Source organism: Lissotriton vulgaris, chromosome 4_1, assembly GCF_964263255.1.
Source record: "Lissotriton vulgaris chromosome 4_1, aLisVul1.2, whole genome shotgun sequence".
NCBI classification, from domain to species: Eukaryota; Metazoa; Chordata; class Amphibia; order Caudata; family Salamandridae; genus Lissotriton; species Lissotriton vulgaris.
This window is the reverse complement of record NC_141691.1, coordinates 801800288-801819489: the sequence shown is the minus strand read 5'-3', so window position 1 is coordinate 801819489 and position 19202 is coordinate 801800288. Positions and strand designations below refer to the sequence as shown.

General features: G+C 44.5%; 1 protein-coding gene across 1 annotated transcript in view; it reads left to right on the top strand.

Moving 5' to 3' along the window:
• The first annotated feature begins 1533 nt into the window (after window positions 1-1533).
• ALDH5A1 (aldehyde dehydrogenase 5 family member A1) overlaps window positions 1534-19202 on the top strand; it is a 105297-nt gene continuing 87628 nt past the window's right edge. The window contains exon 1 of the mRNA XM_086965139.1: window positions 1534-1897. Coding sequence (XP_086821265.1) covers window positions 1583-1897 — 315 coding nt within the window. The 5' untranslated portion in view covers window positions 1534-1582. The remainder of the gene's footprint in view (window positions 1898-19202) is intronic.

The following is a 19202-nucleotide window of genomic DNA, read 5'->3' as shown; positions in this document are numbered from 1 at the left end:
TGGTGTCTCCGCTGGACCATAGTTTGTCTTGCACGGATGTGCATGTGGTGTGCATTACCACCTGGTCCTTGATGAACTCTTCTTCCCAGTTGTCGTACTTGCATGTGGCCACGAGTCGTTTCAGTGCTGCCACATATTCTTCTATCGTCTCTCCCGGGCGCTGCTTCCTTTGTTGGAAGTTGAATCTATCCACTGACACGCATACCGCTGGTCTGAAATGTTCGTTGAGGTCGTCGATCGCATGGGCGTACACGTCGTCGTCCGTGCTTGCTCTCTGCTATGGTACTAAGCTTTTGTAAACCCTCAGCCCTTCCGGGCCTAAGTTCAGCAACAGGATGCGTTTCTTTCTCGAAGGTTTGAACACCTCTTCATTCTCGTCTTCTAAGACTCCTATGAAATTGTCTATATACTCTCTCCAGTCCTCCCACTTCATCAGTGGTTCTCCCGGCCTGGGTAGAAACTGCACCGGCGCCATCGCATATCCCGTTTGCGCACTCAGCTTTTGGCTCTTGACCGTGGGCTGTGTGCTTGCTTGGCCTCTGGGGCTCCCCGGCGTGCTGTCTTGTTCTTCCTTGTTTGTGTGGTTTTGGGGACTACTTGCGTCAGCCCCCTCGCTCTTTAGTAGGGTATCCAGGTCGGTTCCCCTAGTTTAGTGGATGGTGGCCTGACCTGGCGCGCTTCTTGTGCTCCTCCCCGGGGTCTGTCTCCTCCTGGGGTGGTTGTTCTACCCCCTTGGGTGCTTCTGGGCTCTGCCGCGCTCTTTAGGGTACCTGTGTGGTAGCCGTCGGTCTACTTGGCTCTCTGGTTCGCTGTGGTGCTGCTCAGCATAGAATTTCCTGCCACCGGTGTTTTGCTGTGTCCCTCGGCGTGGTTTTCTTGCTGTGGGGGGCTGGGGATCTGCTATCCCACACTCGTCGCCATTGTACTGTTCCTCTTTGCCCCCAATGATGACACTGCAGCCAGGTTGCCAGTTAACTATTTTATTTCAGTAATTAACATCCCTAAAGAGCGCCGAGCCTCTGCTGCCCGTACCGGCTCTTCGCGCCAATGAAACGCGATGCGCGCGCAGCCTAAGATGGCCGCCGGCACGTCACGTAGGTTACGTGACGTGCATACACTAGAGCGCGCTACTACAACCACCATTGGGAAAACCAATAGTCATGGCTTGTTGTAGGTGTAATGTTACTTGTAGTATTATATCTCTGGGTGCAATGATAGATACAGCAAAACACAAGATGGGAGCACACTATTCTATCCACAGATTTTTAGCTTGGGTGTTTTAAACCACGCCCTTGGATCAGCCACGCCTGTTTGAGAGACACCCCTCCTCAGTTATTTCAACCCACTTAAAGCCCTGCCCAGAGCTGCAACTCAGACACTTAGACATTGCCCGAGTGCCCGCATTTCCAATCCGACCCCTATTCTCTCACACACCTCTATCGGTCCTCTCAGGTCCTCCTCCCGGCCCTTCCCCGCCCCTCTGTAGACATGAAAACCCTCCTTCCACTTTAAGAGTCCCACCCCCTGTCTCCCGAGCCGTCCCATTTGCTCGCTCCCTCCTCTCAGCGGAGGGTGGGTGGACATGGCGCTGTGCTTGGCTTCACGGAGGCTGGGCGGCTGTGGCTTCCGCTCGCTGCGCCTGCTGCCCCCTGGAGCCTCCGGTCGTGCCCTGCCAGTCGCCGGCATGGCATCCTCCTCCCTGACCGCCTCCCCGCTGCTCCGCGCCGACGGGTTCATCGGTGGCCGCTGGGTGTCTGCTGCCGCCACCTTCCCAGTCCTCGACCCGGCCAGCGGGACCGAGCTGCTGCGAGTGTCCGACTGCGGAGTGCCCGAGAGCCGGGAGGCGGTGAGCGCCGCTTACAGCGCCTTCCAGAGCTGGAGGGAGACCACGGCCAAGGTGAGCGAGAGAGAGAGAGAGAGCGCCTTTCTTTGTCTTTAGCCATGCCAGCCGCCAGGAACCAATGCCATGCTAATATTGAGCAGCCGGTGTCGATGCTTTGAGCAATGGACAGCTGACGAGGGGAGGATTGTAGAGCAATGCACTGTGGATAAAAAGTAGGCATACAGATGTGGAGCATTATTACGTTCAATATTGGGCCGTCTGAGCAGTGTGCGTCGACTCTCACGTTGATCAAGCGACCTTTGGAATAGGGCATGTTTCCTATTGCAAGGACGACACACAAGCAGTTGCAGAAAGAACTGAACTTTATTATAGCGACTTCGGCGGAGCAATGGTCGTTAAATGTTGGGCCACCAATAGCGATGTTTGCATCGCATGACAACCAATAATAGAAGTTCCCATATGCTTTCATCATGTTGTAACACTTGGAGTAATGCATAACAAACACAGTCAAGATAGACATTAAGAACAGGCAATTAAAAAAAATATATATTGATAGCTAATCATGAAGAGAAAGATCCTTATATAGAGCCATTTACATCGCTGGAAAAAGAACGCTTCCGCTGGATTCTTATCCAGAACTTTTTCAGCTGGATCCGGGCCGACCTCCAGAGAATGGAACTGAATGTTCTGGTGGAATGTACAGATACTGAGAACCTTTTTGTGGTGCCTGCGAGAGATCACATGGGCTGTATTATGGAAAGTACCTCAGGTGCTCAGCGGATAAGTTATGCCTGTTTTTGCAGCTCTGTGGCACCTTAGTATTAAAGAAGGGCTGCAGACACTTACAGGTCTCGAATTTTTTTAAATTTTTTTTTACTAGACCTGCAAGTTGAGTAACTTGAATAATCTACCCGACCTAACGGTCATTTACTTGACCCTTGATCTGATGTCAAATTGTGTGGTCATTGGCAAATATTTTATTTTACGGAGTCACTTTGTTCTTCATTCTCACGAGTGCGCCTTCAAATATGTGAGTTCAGCATTTCTGCTGTACAAACCTTTTCCGTTTGATTAAATAGAGTAAACGTTTGCTCCATGTGTTATAAGAATTGAGCCCACATATAGGGTGCACATGATCACTGACAGTTTACTGATAGCATTGCCATCAGGGTAGGAGTGTTTCGCAGTTCATGTTTAAGGACTCACTGTTAGAACGGGGATCCCTAATTGGCAGTGGTAGGTACCTTTGTCCAAGTAGGGACCTTGCTTCTAGTTAGGGTAAGGGGGTTACACACTTTAGATAACCCCTGCTTACCCCCATTGTAGCTTGGCATGAGCAGACCTGCTCATCCCCAAAGGCAATGCGTAAAGTATTTGTATTCCAAACACACAGTAATACAGTAAGAACACCACAAACTGACTCTACACCAGTTTACAAAAAAATTACATGTCTTTATCTAAACTTAACAAGACCAGAACGCCAAAAATACAACCTACATGTAGCAAATTAGGGTTTTAGAACATTTATTGCAAAAATAGAACTTGTAGAAAACAAATGGCTCCTCCTGGGGTTATTACAACGTTGTGACAGCAATAAATCCAAAGTATGGCGCTGACTGCGAGGTACAAGGCATTGGGCACGGAGTCACACGGACGTCCCTAAACAAAGAGTAGCTTTGGAAAAAGAAGTCTATGATGATGCATGGCGGCATGGAGGTGAGGCGTCTGTGCCGAGGCTGGCTCCCAGGTTGCTATGGGGTAGGCGAGGTGTTGTACGGGAGGAGGCGACGTGTCTAATCCAGAACAGGGAAGTCGGTTGTGTCGGCGGTGAGGCATCTGTTCCGGTGAGGGGGCCTAAGTTGATGAGTTCGTGGAGTCACCCCTCTGTGGTTTATCGGCGCTGCGATAACTGTATGCTGGCGGTAACTGAGTCTTTGCGACCACTGGCGTTGGGAAGGCTGATCACTGCAGTCAGGTCGGTGCGTCGTGCACTTCACCAGTGGTGACACTGGCCTCTGTGCAGGTCGTGGCGTCGAAGATTGTTTTTGTTTCTCCTAGGTTTCTCCCTGCTGTTTGGGAGTTGGAACATCCTCAAGGGGGCCCAAAACTGAAGCAGGCACCTCCTGGCAGGTCAGAACTCTGAGCAGTACAGTTCAGGGGAGCTGGGTGTGACGTCTTTGTGTCTCTGAGACATCTGAACAGGAGGGCACCACACACAAGACCTTAGAGATTTTTCTTCAAGCAGGTTTTGCAGCAAAATTCTAGTTTTTGTCCTTGGCAGAATTAACAACTGCAGGCCAAGCCCCACACAGAAAAGGGGCAGGGGCAGTACTCCACCTTACAGCTCTCCAGCTCTTCTCCTTGGAAAAAGTTCCTCTTGAGTCCAGAAGTGATCTAAAGTTTTGGGGTTCAAGGTCCACTACTTATAACCAATTTTTGTATTTGTTCTTCTTTGTGCTAGGGTCTCTGAGCCCAGTCCAAACCAGCTCTGGCTTCACTGGTGCAGTATGACCACAGGAGGTGGACACAGCATTGTGCAAGGGTGACATGCCCTATTCAGGTTTAAGGAAAACTCCTCCCATAACCCTAACTGCTGCCAAGGTCATCCAGGAAGGGCCAGGCACACATCAACCCCCAGTGGCTGCCTACAGTGAATGCACATCCCCCAGCCCCTGTCAGTCCAAAACCAGACAGTCAATACACAAAACAGCACAGGCACACAGAATGGTTAAATAAGAAAATGCCTACTTTCTAAATGTGGTATTTTCACACACAATTTAAAAACAATATTCACTAAAAGATGTTATTAAATTCTGAGTTCCGAGAGTGTAATCTCCAGTTTTCTATCTTGTCCCATTGAAAAGTTATATAATTGTAAAGTGTTACAAAGTAACTCTCATGTTAGCCTAAAGGACTGATGGCCTTTTCAATAGTGAAAAACGATATACACAGTATTTTACTATTTGGACATGTCTCGCATACACCAGTACATCTCCTACCTTTCACTTACACTGAACACTGCCCATGGGGATACCTTGTGCCTGATAGAGCGCGTAGGTCACCCAAATAGAATTTGTACAAATACTCACCTGGGCACATAATTCCAGTTCGTATACCTTAACATTTATTTAGGTAACTCACTCTCTACTACCAGCATATTATGATTTTTATTTCTAATTCCTATACCAGTATCCTATTTATCTTTATCACTAGATACCTACACACGATGGATCAGGGAGTTGAGTTAAGGGAAATGGCACTCAAAACATCATAACATTTGTAATTATATAATAAACACAGACTCTGGGTAGGTTCAAACTCTTTATCTAATCATCATCATCATATGTCATGAGCCATAAGTTGAACGCTATCAGACTATCAATAACTAAAATCAGAAACAGCGTATAGCTATGAATAAGATATAGTATGCTAATCATTTAGAAACTTAGAAGTAAAGGGAAGGTAGAAACAAGAACATGCTAATTTTAGAAAACCGTCTTTCGCAACTTAATTAAAGGAGGGTAAAGAAAGGGAACATACTAAACCCAAGACCTTTCGTAATTCATTGGCAGTTTGAATAGAGAATACGATTGTGTAATTTGAGAATTCAGTTTTAGCACAATAAACTATAGGGAAGGTAAAAATTGGAACATGCTATAGATACAACATATCTCCTTAAAAGGGAGGGTGAGAAAATGAACATATACTATATAGAAACGATTTAGCATTGACTAAAGGTGGGTTAAAATTGGAACACATTAGTAGTCAGTAATACATGAATATCTCATTTACCCAGGGACGGGAAAGAAAAAGGAACATGTGTAATCAAAAAGCTTTGCAAATTCGGGAAGGTGAGAAAAGGAATGCAAGTTAATCTACAATCAACCACACACTTATATTTACCTAGGTTAGAGTGAAGACCAACCCTGGCCACGGGTCAGTTGGAAAAGACCGGAAGAACCCCAAAGGCTTCAGTGCCAGTAGGCGAGCAGGTGCAGCTCATGGACAATCAGGACAGGATAACCCCAGAAATTGGATCAGGACCGGTTCACCGAAGGTTAAGACCAGCACCCGCAGCTTCTGTTGCAACGCCTGCGCTACTCCCTCTCTGCAAGGAATCTGCCGAAACCCCGATTGGGTTATAACTTTTATCAGCAAAGTGCTTCACCAGCACTTTCACTTCCCAAAAACCCCGATTGGGTTCTCGAACCTCCCAACAGAGTGCTCCGCAGCTCTCTGCTTTCAGTCACCTTTTGAGTGCGTTGGGTCACTGACAGGTCAGCTAATCAGACAAGTCGGACAATTTCTCTAGCTAAACCTACGCTAATTATACTGATTTTCAGGTCAATGTACCACCCCCAATGTTGCAAGTGTAAAGATCCCCAATTTTGATTGGACAAAGGAGGACAGGCCATCACACCACCTAAAATTTTGACTTTCTCAGACTCCTTATTCAAATTCCGTTTCCGCCCCTTAAATTCCAGGTTCTCATGACATATGCCTTTTGGTTAACAATGGTGAATATAACATTGAATACAATTGTAACAAATTTCAGTACAGTTCAGCTCCCTCTAGCTGGGTCGCAGGTCGGGTTCCCAGGCGCATCTTGGCTGTTGCTGCCATCTGGCTGGGTTCCAATGCTGCAGAGTTCATTTTTCCTTCCCGGGGTGTCATGCGCAGAAGGGACTTCCAAAATGGAGTAGTAAGCACCTCCCAGGCCCAAAGAATACGATACATGAAAAGTAAAAGGAAACAATTTAGAACGCGGTAATAAATGATTACACTGTATACCATGAATTTCTACACTATACCCATTACCTTAATATAAACTATAGCGTTAGGATTAAGCAGAACGAACAGCTTAGCGAAATCCGCAATGCAAGCTTCTCGCATGTAAGAACACAGAACAGCCATTTTAGCACTAGTGCGCAGATTCAAAAGGGTTCCCTCCAAAGCTGCGAGTACGTCATGTCACGTGGGTCTGACAGACGCATGCGCAGTAGAAATTCCCGCGTAGCAGCAGCCATTTTATATGCAAGCTTATTAGGATTAGAAAAACACATAAGCAAGCTTCACTCGGTTTCCCAATATAGATGAATGTAGTGCTTAGTACTGGCACGCCCTTTTTGCAAAATCTCAAAATGTAGATTTTATATAGTACTGAATCTGCACCCCCTTATATATATGTATGTTGTGTTTCTTTTATTTTAGGGAACCTGAGCAAGCTAGAAATTAAGTGTTGAAATTAACACTAATGAATACTTCACAAGTTGTGTAAGTAATTAACTTGTTGTTTGTCTTGTCTGTCCTGACGAATGCTCCGTAGACCCGGCTGGGTGGAATGGAGCAGAAACATGTCGACCTTATCAACCATGTGGTATAAAGAGATCCATTGACTCGATCCTTAGTTATACCCACCATCTTTTAATCACAAAACCTCACCTTTTTACATTAACATTTATTTGTGGTGGAGTTTTGTTTTTAGACACAACTCCCTTTACCACTTTTTTGGGGGGTTCCCCTTTGTCTCTGGACACTACTATCTAAACCAGAGGTTGCCTCGGGTTGAGGCAGGCATACAGCACAAATTTGGACACCCAATGATAATACCTTAACGCGTATGTGGGGCGGAAAAAAGATATACACCGCACAATTAACATAGCGTTTATGAGGGTGATTCAATCTAACCTATGGTCATATAGACCATAACTCGGACATTAACGAAGCCCCATACAGGGTTGAGTGGACCCCCCTTTCGATCTCCCATAGGTGCTCCAACCATACAAGGGTGTATTTTTATATACAATCATGACTGCCTGCCCATGTGGGTGACATCATGACACACCGTCAACATTGTCACCGTTATTGCGGGCTCATTGCACATTAGCAGAAGTGCGCACCCCCCCTCCACATTTAAAATCACTCCACCATTGACTTAGCCTTGAGACTAGAGAGATATCTCCAGAACACCATTAAACATCGAGACACTAACACTGCACATGCGCAGACCCTCAGTCTACTGGGTTTAATTGGCTCATGCCCACCACCTATTCTGATCACAAGCATGCACACCACAATCTCGCATGATTTAGCATACCGGATGGAGGTACCGCCCGCTTTCCAATTGCTGCTTCTATAATTTGCGTGCCCCCGTTTGCCCTTCTGTCCGAAAATGAGACGTAAGGATGGGGTAGGTGCTGACGAGCCGGCACCCGAGTTTATCTGCAAGTAGGAACTATGAGACATGGACCCAGGACCCACAACAGTAAATCACTGTGAAACAGGCTGTATGTCATGACTGATACTCATGTGCTTTGCTCTGTCACCTTGTCTTTCTCCCATAGTCTGGTAAGGTGCGGGCACCCCAAGTTTCTAGCCCATGGAGTACTTCTCCGCCACTTATTAGGTACGGGTCTTGCATCACTTTTGATTTACGAAGCTCTTAGTGACTGGGGGGGAACCGACTCGTGTGCTGTAGAGCCATGCATTACATGGGCATATTTGCACAGCACACTGTTTCATTTCTTCACAAAAATGCAGATCTTCTGCACAGCGTATCTGGTGCTTAATACCTCTGTGTGCCAGGTGTGCCACATGACCAGCGCGGCTCTTGGCACTAACGAAGGTTCGCTTGATACAGGGCACCGACCTGGATGTTTGCTCCTGGGTGGATGGCGGTTTATTGCGCCCACCTTGCCACATTTGTAGCAGTGCTGCACGCCCTGTCTGCCTACCACTCTTGTGTAGTGGCTGCACTGGGACGTGTTGCCCCTTCACATCACTTGCCATACCCGTCCTTCATGTCTCTCAAATGAAAGCACTCAAGGGAAACCTTAGCACCGTAGCGGTTGTGTTTGCTGTGGGTCGTGGACTTTGCTTGGACCCTTCTCTTCCGCTACCGGAATTACAACTTGCGGAACCCGCTTCGCGGGTCCCGCTGCGCATCAGCACGACAGGGGAGTCTTGCTGCACCAGTGCGTGAAGGTCCAGGGCTGCGAGCGTGCGGGGCAGGACTTCAAATCCCAGAAGTCCCTGCACACCACGCCTCCCGTCACCTGGCCGCTCTCCCTGGACACACGCCCCACCTGTAACCATACGGACCACCTATATAAGGAAAGGCTAGTTCCCGCTAAGCGGGAGCGTGCGGGAGCGTCCCGGGAGAAGCCCGGGACAAGGGCGGGGCCGTCTGTGGCCGTCAGTGGACTGCAGTGGACGGGCGGGCCACCCCTCTAACAACTCTATTAAAGGTGAGCACTTATTACGGATACTAAAATGGGCGATAACGAGAATGATGATGTAGAAAACAAGATTGCTGACGCCTCTGTTTCCCTTATTACTTCCTTTGAGTCAATGATAGACTCCGCTTTTAACGAAATAGTGGAGACCGAGCGAAGGTTTTCTATGGTTTCTATCAATAGCAAAACAACTTCCACAAGTAGCTCCAGTGGCATCAATGGTAATGCACATATAAATCCAGAAATAACCGTGGTAAAACCATCATATCCCTGTGTTGATGTGCCCATAATTCAGGATGATGAAAATACTGTCATCTACACAGCACAAGTTTCTGCCTCGACATCACCAGTGGCAGCAACGCCAAAGCCAACACTGACAATGATATCCCCGGTACCCACTCAGACAGAGAGTGTTACTACAATTGTAACTGCCTCGCAGGATGATGTCATTAATGTGGACATCATCGACTCCAGTAGTAACAAGCCGGGCAGGGAGAAACGCAAAAGAGGCACATCCAAGTTAAGTGCGAATAAAAGAAAACAGTCTGTATTCCACAAAAACCAACCAACACCTCAAAGTCTGTGGAATAAAAACAAATCATCGGGGGTACAAATCGTCTTGACAGAGGATAAAGTGGATAAAGAATCCGCGGACCTGGACAGCTTTTCTGATGTATCCATCACTAATTCTTGTGGGAACTCTAAAACTATATGGACCCAAACTACAATAATGGGTGATAATTTTAATCTATCAAGACAGAATGGAAATATGATAGAAACCATAGTTGATACTATTTTTAATCGAATTGAAAAACAAATGATCAGCCAGTTTAATAATGTTTTTAAAAGACTTGATAGATTGGATAACCTGGTTAAAACTGGTGAAACAAAAAGGAAAGGGTCAATCATCTTGGATCAAGTTAGAGCAGATCGCCTTTTGAAGGAATTGGAAAATGCAAACAATATATTGTCATCAAAAAAACAGGTTAATATCAGTACCTCGGGTGGGGCACTAAGCAATTCTGTTTCTGCCTCTCCATTGACGGAACAATTATCAGTAAAACCCACAACCACTAAAAAGGGGCCAGCTATGAGCAAGGTTAACACATCCACGAAACCAACTCCTATACCTGCCCCTAGGACAGTTGTCATTCCATCGACTTCTAATACCTCTGCTCCAAGCAACAATAGTGGCTCAACCATTTTAAGTGCAGCTCCAAAACCGACAGCGGTTAATAACAACGTGGGCACTGGCTCCCAAGGGTCTACTAAATCTTTTAAACATCAAGGACCAGCATTACATTTGCCACCGGATGCCTGTCCTTTTGTTCTGGTTCTAGCAGGTGTCCCGCCCTTGAGGGAGGATCAGGGGGAATCGTGGGTGCAATTGCGGAATAAGAGCATAGACTGGCTAACTAAACACAAAGGTGTTGGTTTCAATATCTCTAGAGAGATTATATCTGCGCGTAGGGTATCGTGGGTTGGCCCTTTACTCAAGGACAAGGAAGGTGACTGCGTAGTCCTCAACTTTAATAATCCTGGGACAGTAAGAAACCTCCTAAACAGAAATTGCAATTATTCAACCATCCCAACTGTTGCAACTATGTTACCCTTGAGTTATTTCTACAGACAACCGGCCACTCAACCTCGCCCACCCCCTATGCAATTCACAGTGCCATTAACGCATTCACAACCAGCACCTTTTATGCATTTTCAACCACCACCTGTGCATTTTCGCCCACCTCCTATGCAATTCCACCAACCCTATTTCCCATTACAAATGTACAATAGATATGCACCACTTTCGGACCTGGATATGCAAGACGGACCATCTTCGACTACCTTTGTCGATTCTTCTCCGGTATCCGAACTCCTGATTGCCCCGGAAAACTCGCCCCAAAGAACCCTGAGCAAACAACATCAGACCCTTGCTCCTTTGCCTTTGGACTCAGTATTGTCTATTGTTAGCTGGAATATAGCTGGCCTAAATTCTAAATTGAAAATTTCAGAGTGGCTTAAGTGGGTTGATAATAATTGTGATATATTGTTGCTACAAGAAACATGGAGTACAATGTCACCAACAATTGAGGGCTTCTGCTGCCACAATCTTAAGGCTCTGCCGTCACCCATGGGTCGACCTAGTGGGGGACTATCTATTTGGTCCAAGATAAAATACGGGGTGCATATTAAATTGATCCCTACACCAGGTATCTGTTGTTTTATGGCCATCAAGTACATTAACAGATTGAAATTATGTATTATAAACTTTTATAATAATGATTTTGTTAGTCGCCCAAATGGCAATTTTATATTATTGTTTAATTTTATCGATGAAATTATGGGGGGGGAAAAGCATGGATCTTTCGATGGTATCTGCATCGGAGGGGATTTTAATGCACACTTGTATCGCCATAGCCCAATATGTAAGAATGGGGCAGAATTGAAAGATTTTATAGCTTCCCATGACTTAGTTAATGCTATGGAATTTGCAGGTACAAGTATAAATAATGTAACAACCCCCACTTTCATAGGTCAGGGCTGTGCTTCTACGATTGATTATATTTTCACATGCCCTGAGTTAAGTGAAATAACCTTAAAAGCTGAAGTTGTCTGTTCTGCATACAGTGATCACTATCCGCTTAAAGTTAACATACACAATCCCCAGACCTCAAGGGCTGCAGCGAAACCAGATGTAGGTCCTTTAAACCTAGCTTTATCAACCGATAGATTGAGACTAGCATGGAAGGGAGCTGACAATAAAGGGATACTTTCCAGAGTAATTAAAAAACACCCTGAGACAGTTGAGACTTGCCTGTCGCATACAAGTCCTGGCAATGAGGTGGTTGGCGCTTTTGGTGATCTATGTAGGGCAATTAAAATTGAGTCATCTAAACCTGTTAGGCAGAACATCTTGCAGGGACCCCGATGGTTTGATACCTCCTGCTCTAGGGCCAACAGGGATTTGAGGGCTGCACTTAACACCAGCCCGAGGGACCCTCAACTTGTGAGAACACTAAGATCACAGTATAAAAGGGTCTTATACATTAGATCTGAAACCCTAGTAATTAAACATTGGGAATCACTCACGCGCACCGCCAAACTAAAGGACTCAATGGGATTCTGGAAAGAAGTCAAGTCGTTAAGATCGTTTGGCTCTAACATCAGCCAAATCAACAGTAACATAACGGGCGAGGCATGGGTAGAGCATTTCTCCCAAATTTATGCCGCATCAGCTACCCCTTCAGACACTGTCCATCCATCCCTTAGTGATGAACCCTTGACCTTTTCATTATTTGAGGTCGAGGACGCGATCACTGATAGTGCTAGCAATAAAGCTCCGGGCCCTGATGGTCTCTCCATCGACCAAATAAAATCAGAAATTAATTTCTGGGCTCCTCTTTTATGCAACCTATTTAATAACCTAAATGACAGCTCAATCCCCGAATCCTGGTCGAATAGTGTCATCGTGCCTATTTTTAAGAAAGGCGATAGGTCGGATCCCGCTTGCTACCGCCCGATTTCACTAATCGACAATACGTTAAAAGTCTTGGGAAGAGTAATCTTCAGAAGGATAAGGGATTGGGCTGAAGAAAATAATATTCTTCACTGTAGTCAATTGGGTTTTAGAAGTAAGGTGGGCACCACAGAACAATGCTTAAATCTAAACCTGATTATGGCTAAATATATTATTGTTAAAAAATCCCCTCTTTATTTAGGTTTTATGGACTTGAGTTCTGCGTTTGATTTTGTTAACCGTTCTAGGTTGTGGTCAGTTTTGCTTGATTATGGTTTGGACGATTCACTGGTGTATTTCCTTTCTTATTTACATAGGGATCTAAAAGCACGAGTACGAATTAACAATGATGGTGATCTGTCTGACGACATCCCTATTAGTCGAGGTGTTAGACAGGGCTGCGTACTCGCCCCATTGCTTTTTATTTTATATATTAATAGGTTAAGCAACACTTTGAGTGAGATTGTTAAGGATGTCCCCATAATAAACGGCTCGCCCATCACTACTCTTCTCTATGCGGATGACGCTGTATTGATGGGGCGTACGCCGAATGCATTACGCACTTTAATCTCCGGCTTTGTTGCCTTCATGTCCGACCTTGGTTTAAATACCAATTTTAAAAAATCTTTTATAATGAATTGTGGACCAAAGAAGTATAACATTGCATCCATTAAATCGGGTAATAATATTTTAAAATGCACCAGCACTTTTCCTTATTTAGGGTTGACATTTTCTAATTCAGGCTCATGGCAGCAACATGTAGCCTTTGCAAGTAACAAAATTGGCAAGTCGATTAACTCGATCCTATCCCTTCGCCAACTGAAACTGGCTGATGTTGTTACCCCTCTTCTTTCCATCTACCGTACCCAATGTCGACCTACTGGGACTTACGGTGCAGAAGTATGGGGATATTGTAACAGCTCGGCCCTTCAGGTGGCAGAAAATAGATTCTGTAGGAGGGTGCTAGGGGGAGTCCCCTGTGCTCCCACTTTGATTTGTCATAATGAATTGAGGCTGCCATACATTGCTGATTTTATAAAGTCAAGGCCTGCCCTATTTTGGATTAAAATCTGGTTAAACCCAGCAGCAATATTGACTCGTAGTATTATATCTGACTCCTTGTCTAGTGATAGATCTCAACACATACCTTGGCTAAAAGCAGTCAAAACTAGCCTGCAACAGGTGGGACTAGGATCTTTATTTAGTTCCCCTGACTTAATTGTACCCGCCCATAAAAACAGCATTAAACGGGCACTTTTGGAGGTATATACTGAGGAAAGGATGAGATCAGAATCTAGTAAACCTGTGGTCATGAAATATTCACGCATTTGTGACCCAGATGCTGATAATCCTAACAGTTTTATTAGATATTTGACATTGCCAATAGGTAGATGGAACCGGAGTCTTTTATTTAGGTTCCGGGAGGGAAGCTTAGTTTATCTGCTTAGCTTCCCCATTGGCTACAATAAAAATTTAGAAGAATTGGATTGTCCCTGTTCTTTAGGTGGACGACAAAATCTACTGCATTATTTCTTCTTTTGTGGCCATTACAAATTGTATACATGTCAATATTTAAGACCAATTTTATGTAAATATAATCTACGGGAATCTATTCCTGCTCTACAATTTTTGCAAATGCTGCATATGGATGATGTTATTTACTCTGTTAGCTGTTTTATAAAAGCCTGTGTAAAATCTAGGGCAATCATGGAAACTGGATAATGGATAACAGAGTTATGTTGGTTCACGTATTTGAGTATCAGTTACTAAATAGCAATAATATTGAATGATTTTATGAGATATTTCTATATTGGGCAACTGTGGATATTGATGAATTAATACTCTTTAGTATTAGGCACTATGCACTTTACAAATTATATTATGCACTTTAATTCATCTTGCTGCTTAACCTAAAACCTAATTCGATTATTGTCTTATGTGTATGAATTGTTTTTAATGTTTCTAATGTATTCTCATTCTGTATGTACTTTTATGGATGTATTAATCCGAATAAAGATCATTTGAATTGAATTGAAAGCACTCAACATTAGTAAACTATGTATATCAGTGGCATGCCATTGAGCCATATTCACTTGCCTGATATGTCTCTTGTACTGTTTGCTTTCTTTCTCCCTGGGCCGTCGATCAGGAAGCAGTCTCAACTACTTAGTTGTAGCCACCCGTAGTATGTAAATACAGAATATATCCCAGTGTCTAAAATGTAGAGAAAGGAGGGGAAAAACTCAACAAAGCCCACAATTCATAAGAATGACATACGGTTTATATGTATGGATTCACATCACTCACCATGCCTGGTGATTGGCTTCATCATTTGGGTATCCTTTTGTAAAGACTGACATTCTTGCTCCATAGATATTAGAGCTCTAGGATGTCAAAAGGTATAGTTACCAAGATGAGTAGAATGTAGATAGTGGAGTGTATGGGACAGAAATAAAAGTGCAGTGCGAAAACGGTGAAGTGAAAAATAAAACTGATGCTTAGACAGACTGTGAATTTTATTGATGTCTGCTACGATCAAAAGTTAAAAACAGTGTTAAGGACCAGTTTTAACAAATAGCCGTCCTTGACAGAAGTGGTCAACATGTTTCAGCACTCGACGGTAAAGATAAACCTTGTGCTTTCATCAGGACCTCTATATACAATAAAGCTACTGCTGTAAGTGTAAGTTAAACAAACGTTTTTGCAAACCAGAAAAGGATACAATGTGAGTCAAATTTCTCACAGTCCAGAACTCCTCGTAGGCTCACAAGTTGTCTGGAAAAAGAAATCAGTAAAGTGACCAATGTGCAATAGAATCTTAGGATAGAGTCTTTCCATTCATTCTCTATTTAATGTGTGGTAACAGGTTAAACCATCACACTCGCGCCCAAGAAATGAGCCATAACCCCCATCTTACCTCGTGCGTATGGAGGACAAGGCCTCACCCCACCTGGCAACAGCTCAGGATAAAGGAGGCACCGCTCTAAAAGGAAAAGTACACAAAACTAAAACTCCTGCGGTGTAACATACAACCATCAACATTAAAAACAGAACGAAATACCAGAGGCATTAGGTAGAGCACTCCTAGCTCATGTAACTCCCCACTCTCTTATGCTGGACAACACTATCCCTCCTTGAGGGTATTTACTGTATTGTCCATAAATAAAAAATTTCTCCTCACAGTAGTATAGCCACAAGCGTCGTAATGGTGACCATAAACCTCATTCAGTTTTCTTAATAACAAAAAGGTCTTGTATAATCGCAGCCCTCAATTTGCAGCTACTAAGATGGTACTAGTGTTATGATTAAAGCGCTAATCATAAAGTCCGCTGATTCAGAAACAACAGAGAAAGTCGCGGTACTCTGATGACCAAATTAACCGTTAGTAGAGGTATGTACAACAGACAGCTAAATCACAACCTCTTCCCTTTTAAAAATATTAAGTTTATCCCCTTCATGATACTCCGTAGTTAAATGCAGAATATCGCAACTCGTGTTCGAGATCTCTAGGGATAAGGTTAAAAATGTCAGCGAGAGATGTTAGCTCTTACCTATCCGTCGGTACCTCTGACGGTCTTTAGAGCTGTCGGGGAGGTACCGAATGGAAAAAGGGACACTCACTAAATAGACCCCGCTCCTCTCAGCAGCCTACCAGTGACTTCCGTGTTGGTTAGCTTAGTCCCGGTAAGCGCGAGAGGTCGTCCGAGATCTCGCGGGACTACGCTCACAACTACAGAATGACCTAGGGAATCATGGGACATGTAGTCTAGAGACTCTATGCAAAAAAAAAACATACGCTGATGATTAACGGTGATGATTTACGGACCGTGTAAACTGTCATACACTCTCGGCCATTACATAGTATTGGTATTCTGAAATGCTAAAATGCAAATGTAGGGAACTTGACAAAACCTAAACTCCAGATGGCAAAGTATCATTTATATCCAAAAATAGGGGTTTAACAATCAGCTAATCTGCTGTGAATATGAGCAGTGAAATTTGGTTATCAACTCTCTGGGCCAGATCATGTAGTAACTCTTTATGACCCTTAAAACTACATCCCTCAGAGAAAGATAAAAATTAGCAAAGCAGTTAAAGCAAAGGTATGGCAAAATGCAATGTACAGTGATATAGAGTGGACCAGGGAATAGAATCATGCAGTCCTTGTGTGTCACTCTTGAGTCTAAAGACCCACTGTTGTTCTCTCAGAAGTAAACATTTTGGGACGTGCTGTGGAATGAAGGGTTGTTCTGAAACAGTCCACAGCATGTCCTCTGGTCTGTGATTTAGTTCCAAATAGTGGGCCGTTAGTCCAGTCGCTTGTTTTTTGCACCTTACGGTGCTCATGTGTTCCATGATCCGTAACTTAACCTTGCGTACGGTCATGCCCACATAGTTCAACTTGCAAGGGCATGAAATCAGATACACCACTTTCTCGCTGTTACAGTTAGTACATTTCTTCTGTATCCATGGGCGATCTGTACCTATTTCTACTGTTTTAGATTTTCTAGTCATAGGGCATACTTTACAGGTACCACACGGAAAATGTCCCTGCAATGCAGGTGTACCCCAGATGGTACCTTGGGTAGGTGGTTCTGAGGCATGAGGACTTGTGTGTACTAATTTGTCACGTAAGTTACTACTTCTCTTGAATGCAAAAAGAGAATCTGGTATATTTTCACCTCCAACTTTAAGAATTTTCCAGTGTTGACGTATCGTGTTTTTTTCATTTTTTTTTTTCACGTCGTTGGACACTGTACTGTTAGTATTAACAAATGTCAGTCTTGGGGTTGTGTCTTGTTTGGTGCTATTTTCCAGTAGACTCTCACGGTTATTATTGCCAGCACGTTTGACCGCTTGATTAACCAATTTTCTGGGGTAGTCTCTATTTACCAAGTTTACTGTAGTAGTCACATGTTTGGGCCTGCCCTGGTCCCTCAGAGTGTGACTGACCCTCTTTATCAATATATTTTTCTATTTGTGTATTACTTCTTATCACGTGCACTATACACCACACCACGTTCACCTGGTCTTGAAGAAGCACCATGGATCGCAAGGGACATTAAAGGCGCGAAGCATGTCGACCTTTTGAGTTACCCAGGCACATTATGCTCTGTGGGTAACACTTGACCTGAGGGATTTTTACCTTGACCAGGGTACCGTCATATTAAAACATATTCTTCTGGTAACCCTTAGTGAACTTTAAACCACTGTACGCACTTTTACACTTCTTATTTAGGACTCCCCCCACTGCACACCCGCATGCACCAAACGGCAGTTTGCAGAAGATCTCCAACAAAGTGACCGTTCGGGGGAACCCGTAGGGCATTCCAGCGCCGGCCCGACTAGGGGCAACTGCCCGATGATGAAGCGTGACATCCTTCAGGATGTGTGAGAGCAGCAAGGAACAAGACTTGTTCTTCCCTTTCACTAGTGAGTCCTAGACCTAGGATCCCTGCATTTCCTTTCTCTTCATCTCAGGGAGTGAGTGACATCCTGCACCCCTCCCTAGGAACACTGTCCCTGTTTCTTTTGACCTTACTATCTGTAGTACACCATCTCAGGGTTGATCCGCAGTGATCCTAAACTAGCAGAGCTTACTACCGCAGAGGCAGGCTCTATGACCACCGATATGCTGCCCAGCGACACATTTGCCCAAGACATGGCCTTCCTTGGTCGCACATGTACGACCTATGCCAAGACCCAGACGTCCCTTTTCGGCGTATCCCAACAGTGTTTTTTTTTGTTTTTTTGTCGGGACTGGCTTATTTGGAGAGCAGCCATTCGGCCACGCACATGTCTGAGGCCCCAGTCATCCCATCTTTCTGAAAGCCAGGGCTAGTCCTTCCATGTCTGGAACAACTTCTACCTGAAGCGCGAAAAGACCGTTGTCGCTTGGGGAGAGGTTCCTACCGATCCCAGGACAACTACAATACCCACGGTTAGACGAAGTCCATATGTATGGTTGTTTTAGGGAATAGGATTCAAGATTTTCGTTTAGACTGTTTGTTTGTTTCTTTGATTGCCGATCAGGGAATCAGTAGCAGTGACTGAATACCCGTTGGAGCTCCCCGGTGGAAGGTTCTTTTTCCTTTCTGGAATCTCCTCTAGGTAAACGTATGGAAGGTAAGCCTCCACTGATACCTACTTCTATATTACAGTGTTGTTTCCATCACCAACATAGTTCACTTGATGCGAGGCTGCCGATGGTGCAATTTTGAGTTGCTCAGTTTTGGACCTTCCTTTCCTGTTATCGAATCCTGATGGCAGAAGAAGTACAATTATTTTGGCTCCCTCCTTCCTGTAGTATTGTCTTCTGATACCACAAGAAATGCCGTCATGATCCTGCAGGTGAACTGATCAGCCCAACTCCTTTAGCAACTGAGCATACTGCCTCCAAGTAAAGAAATATATTATTGTTCTCTCTCACTGCGTACATCTCCTTGTGTTTTAGTATTACTCCATGTTAGCTCGGTTCCTCTTTACCCCACAGGAGCTACGCACCGTCCAGACAAAATTTTGCTTCTCTTCAAGCCAATACTCCATGTAATTGTGAATATTGGCCAGTCTGGCATGCCGGCTGGTTCTTTCAGGCCAATCTCTTGGCTCT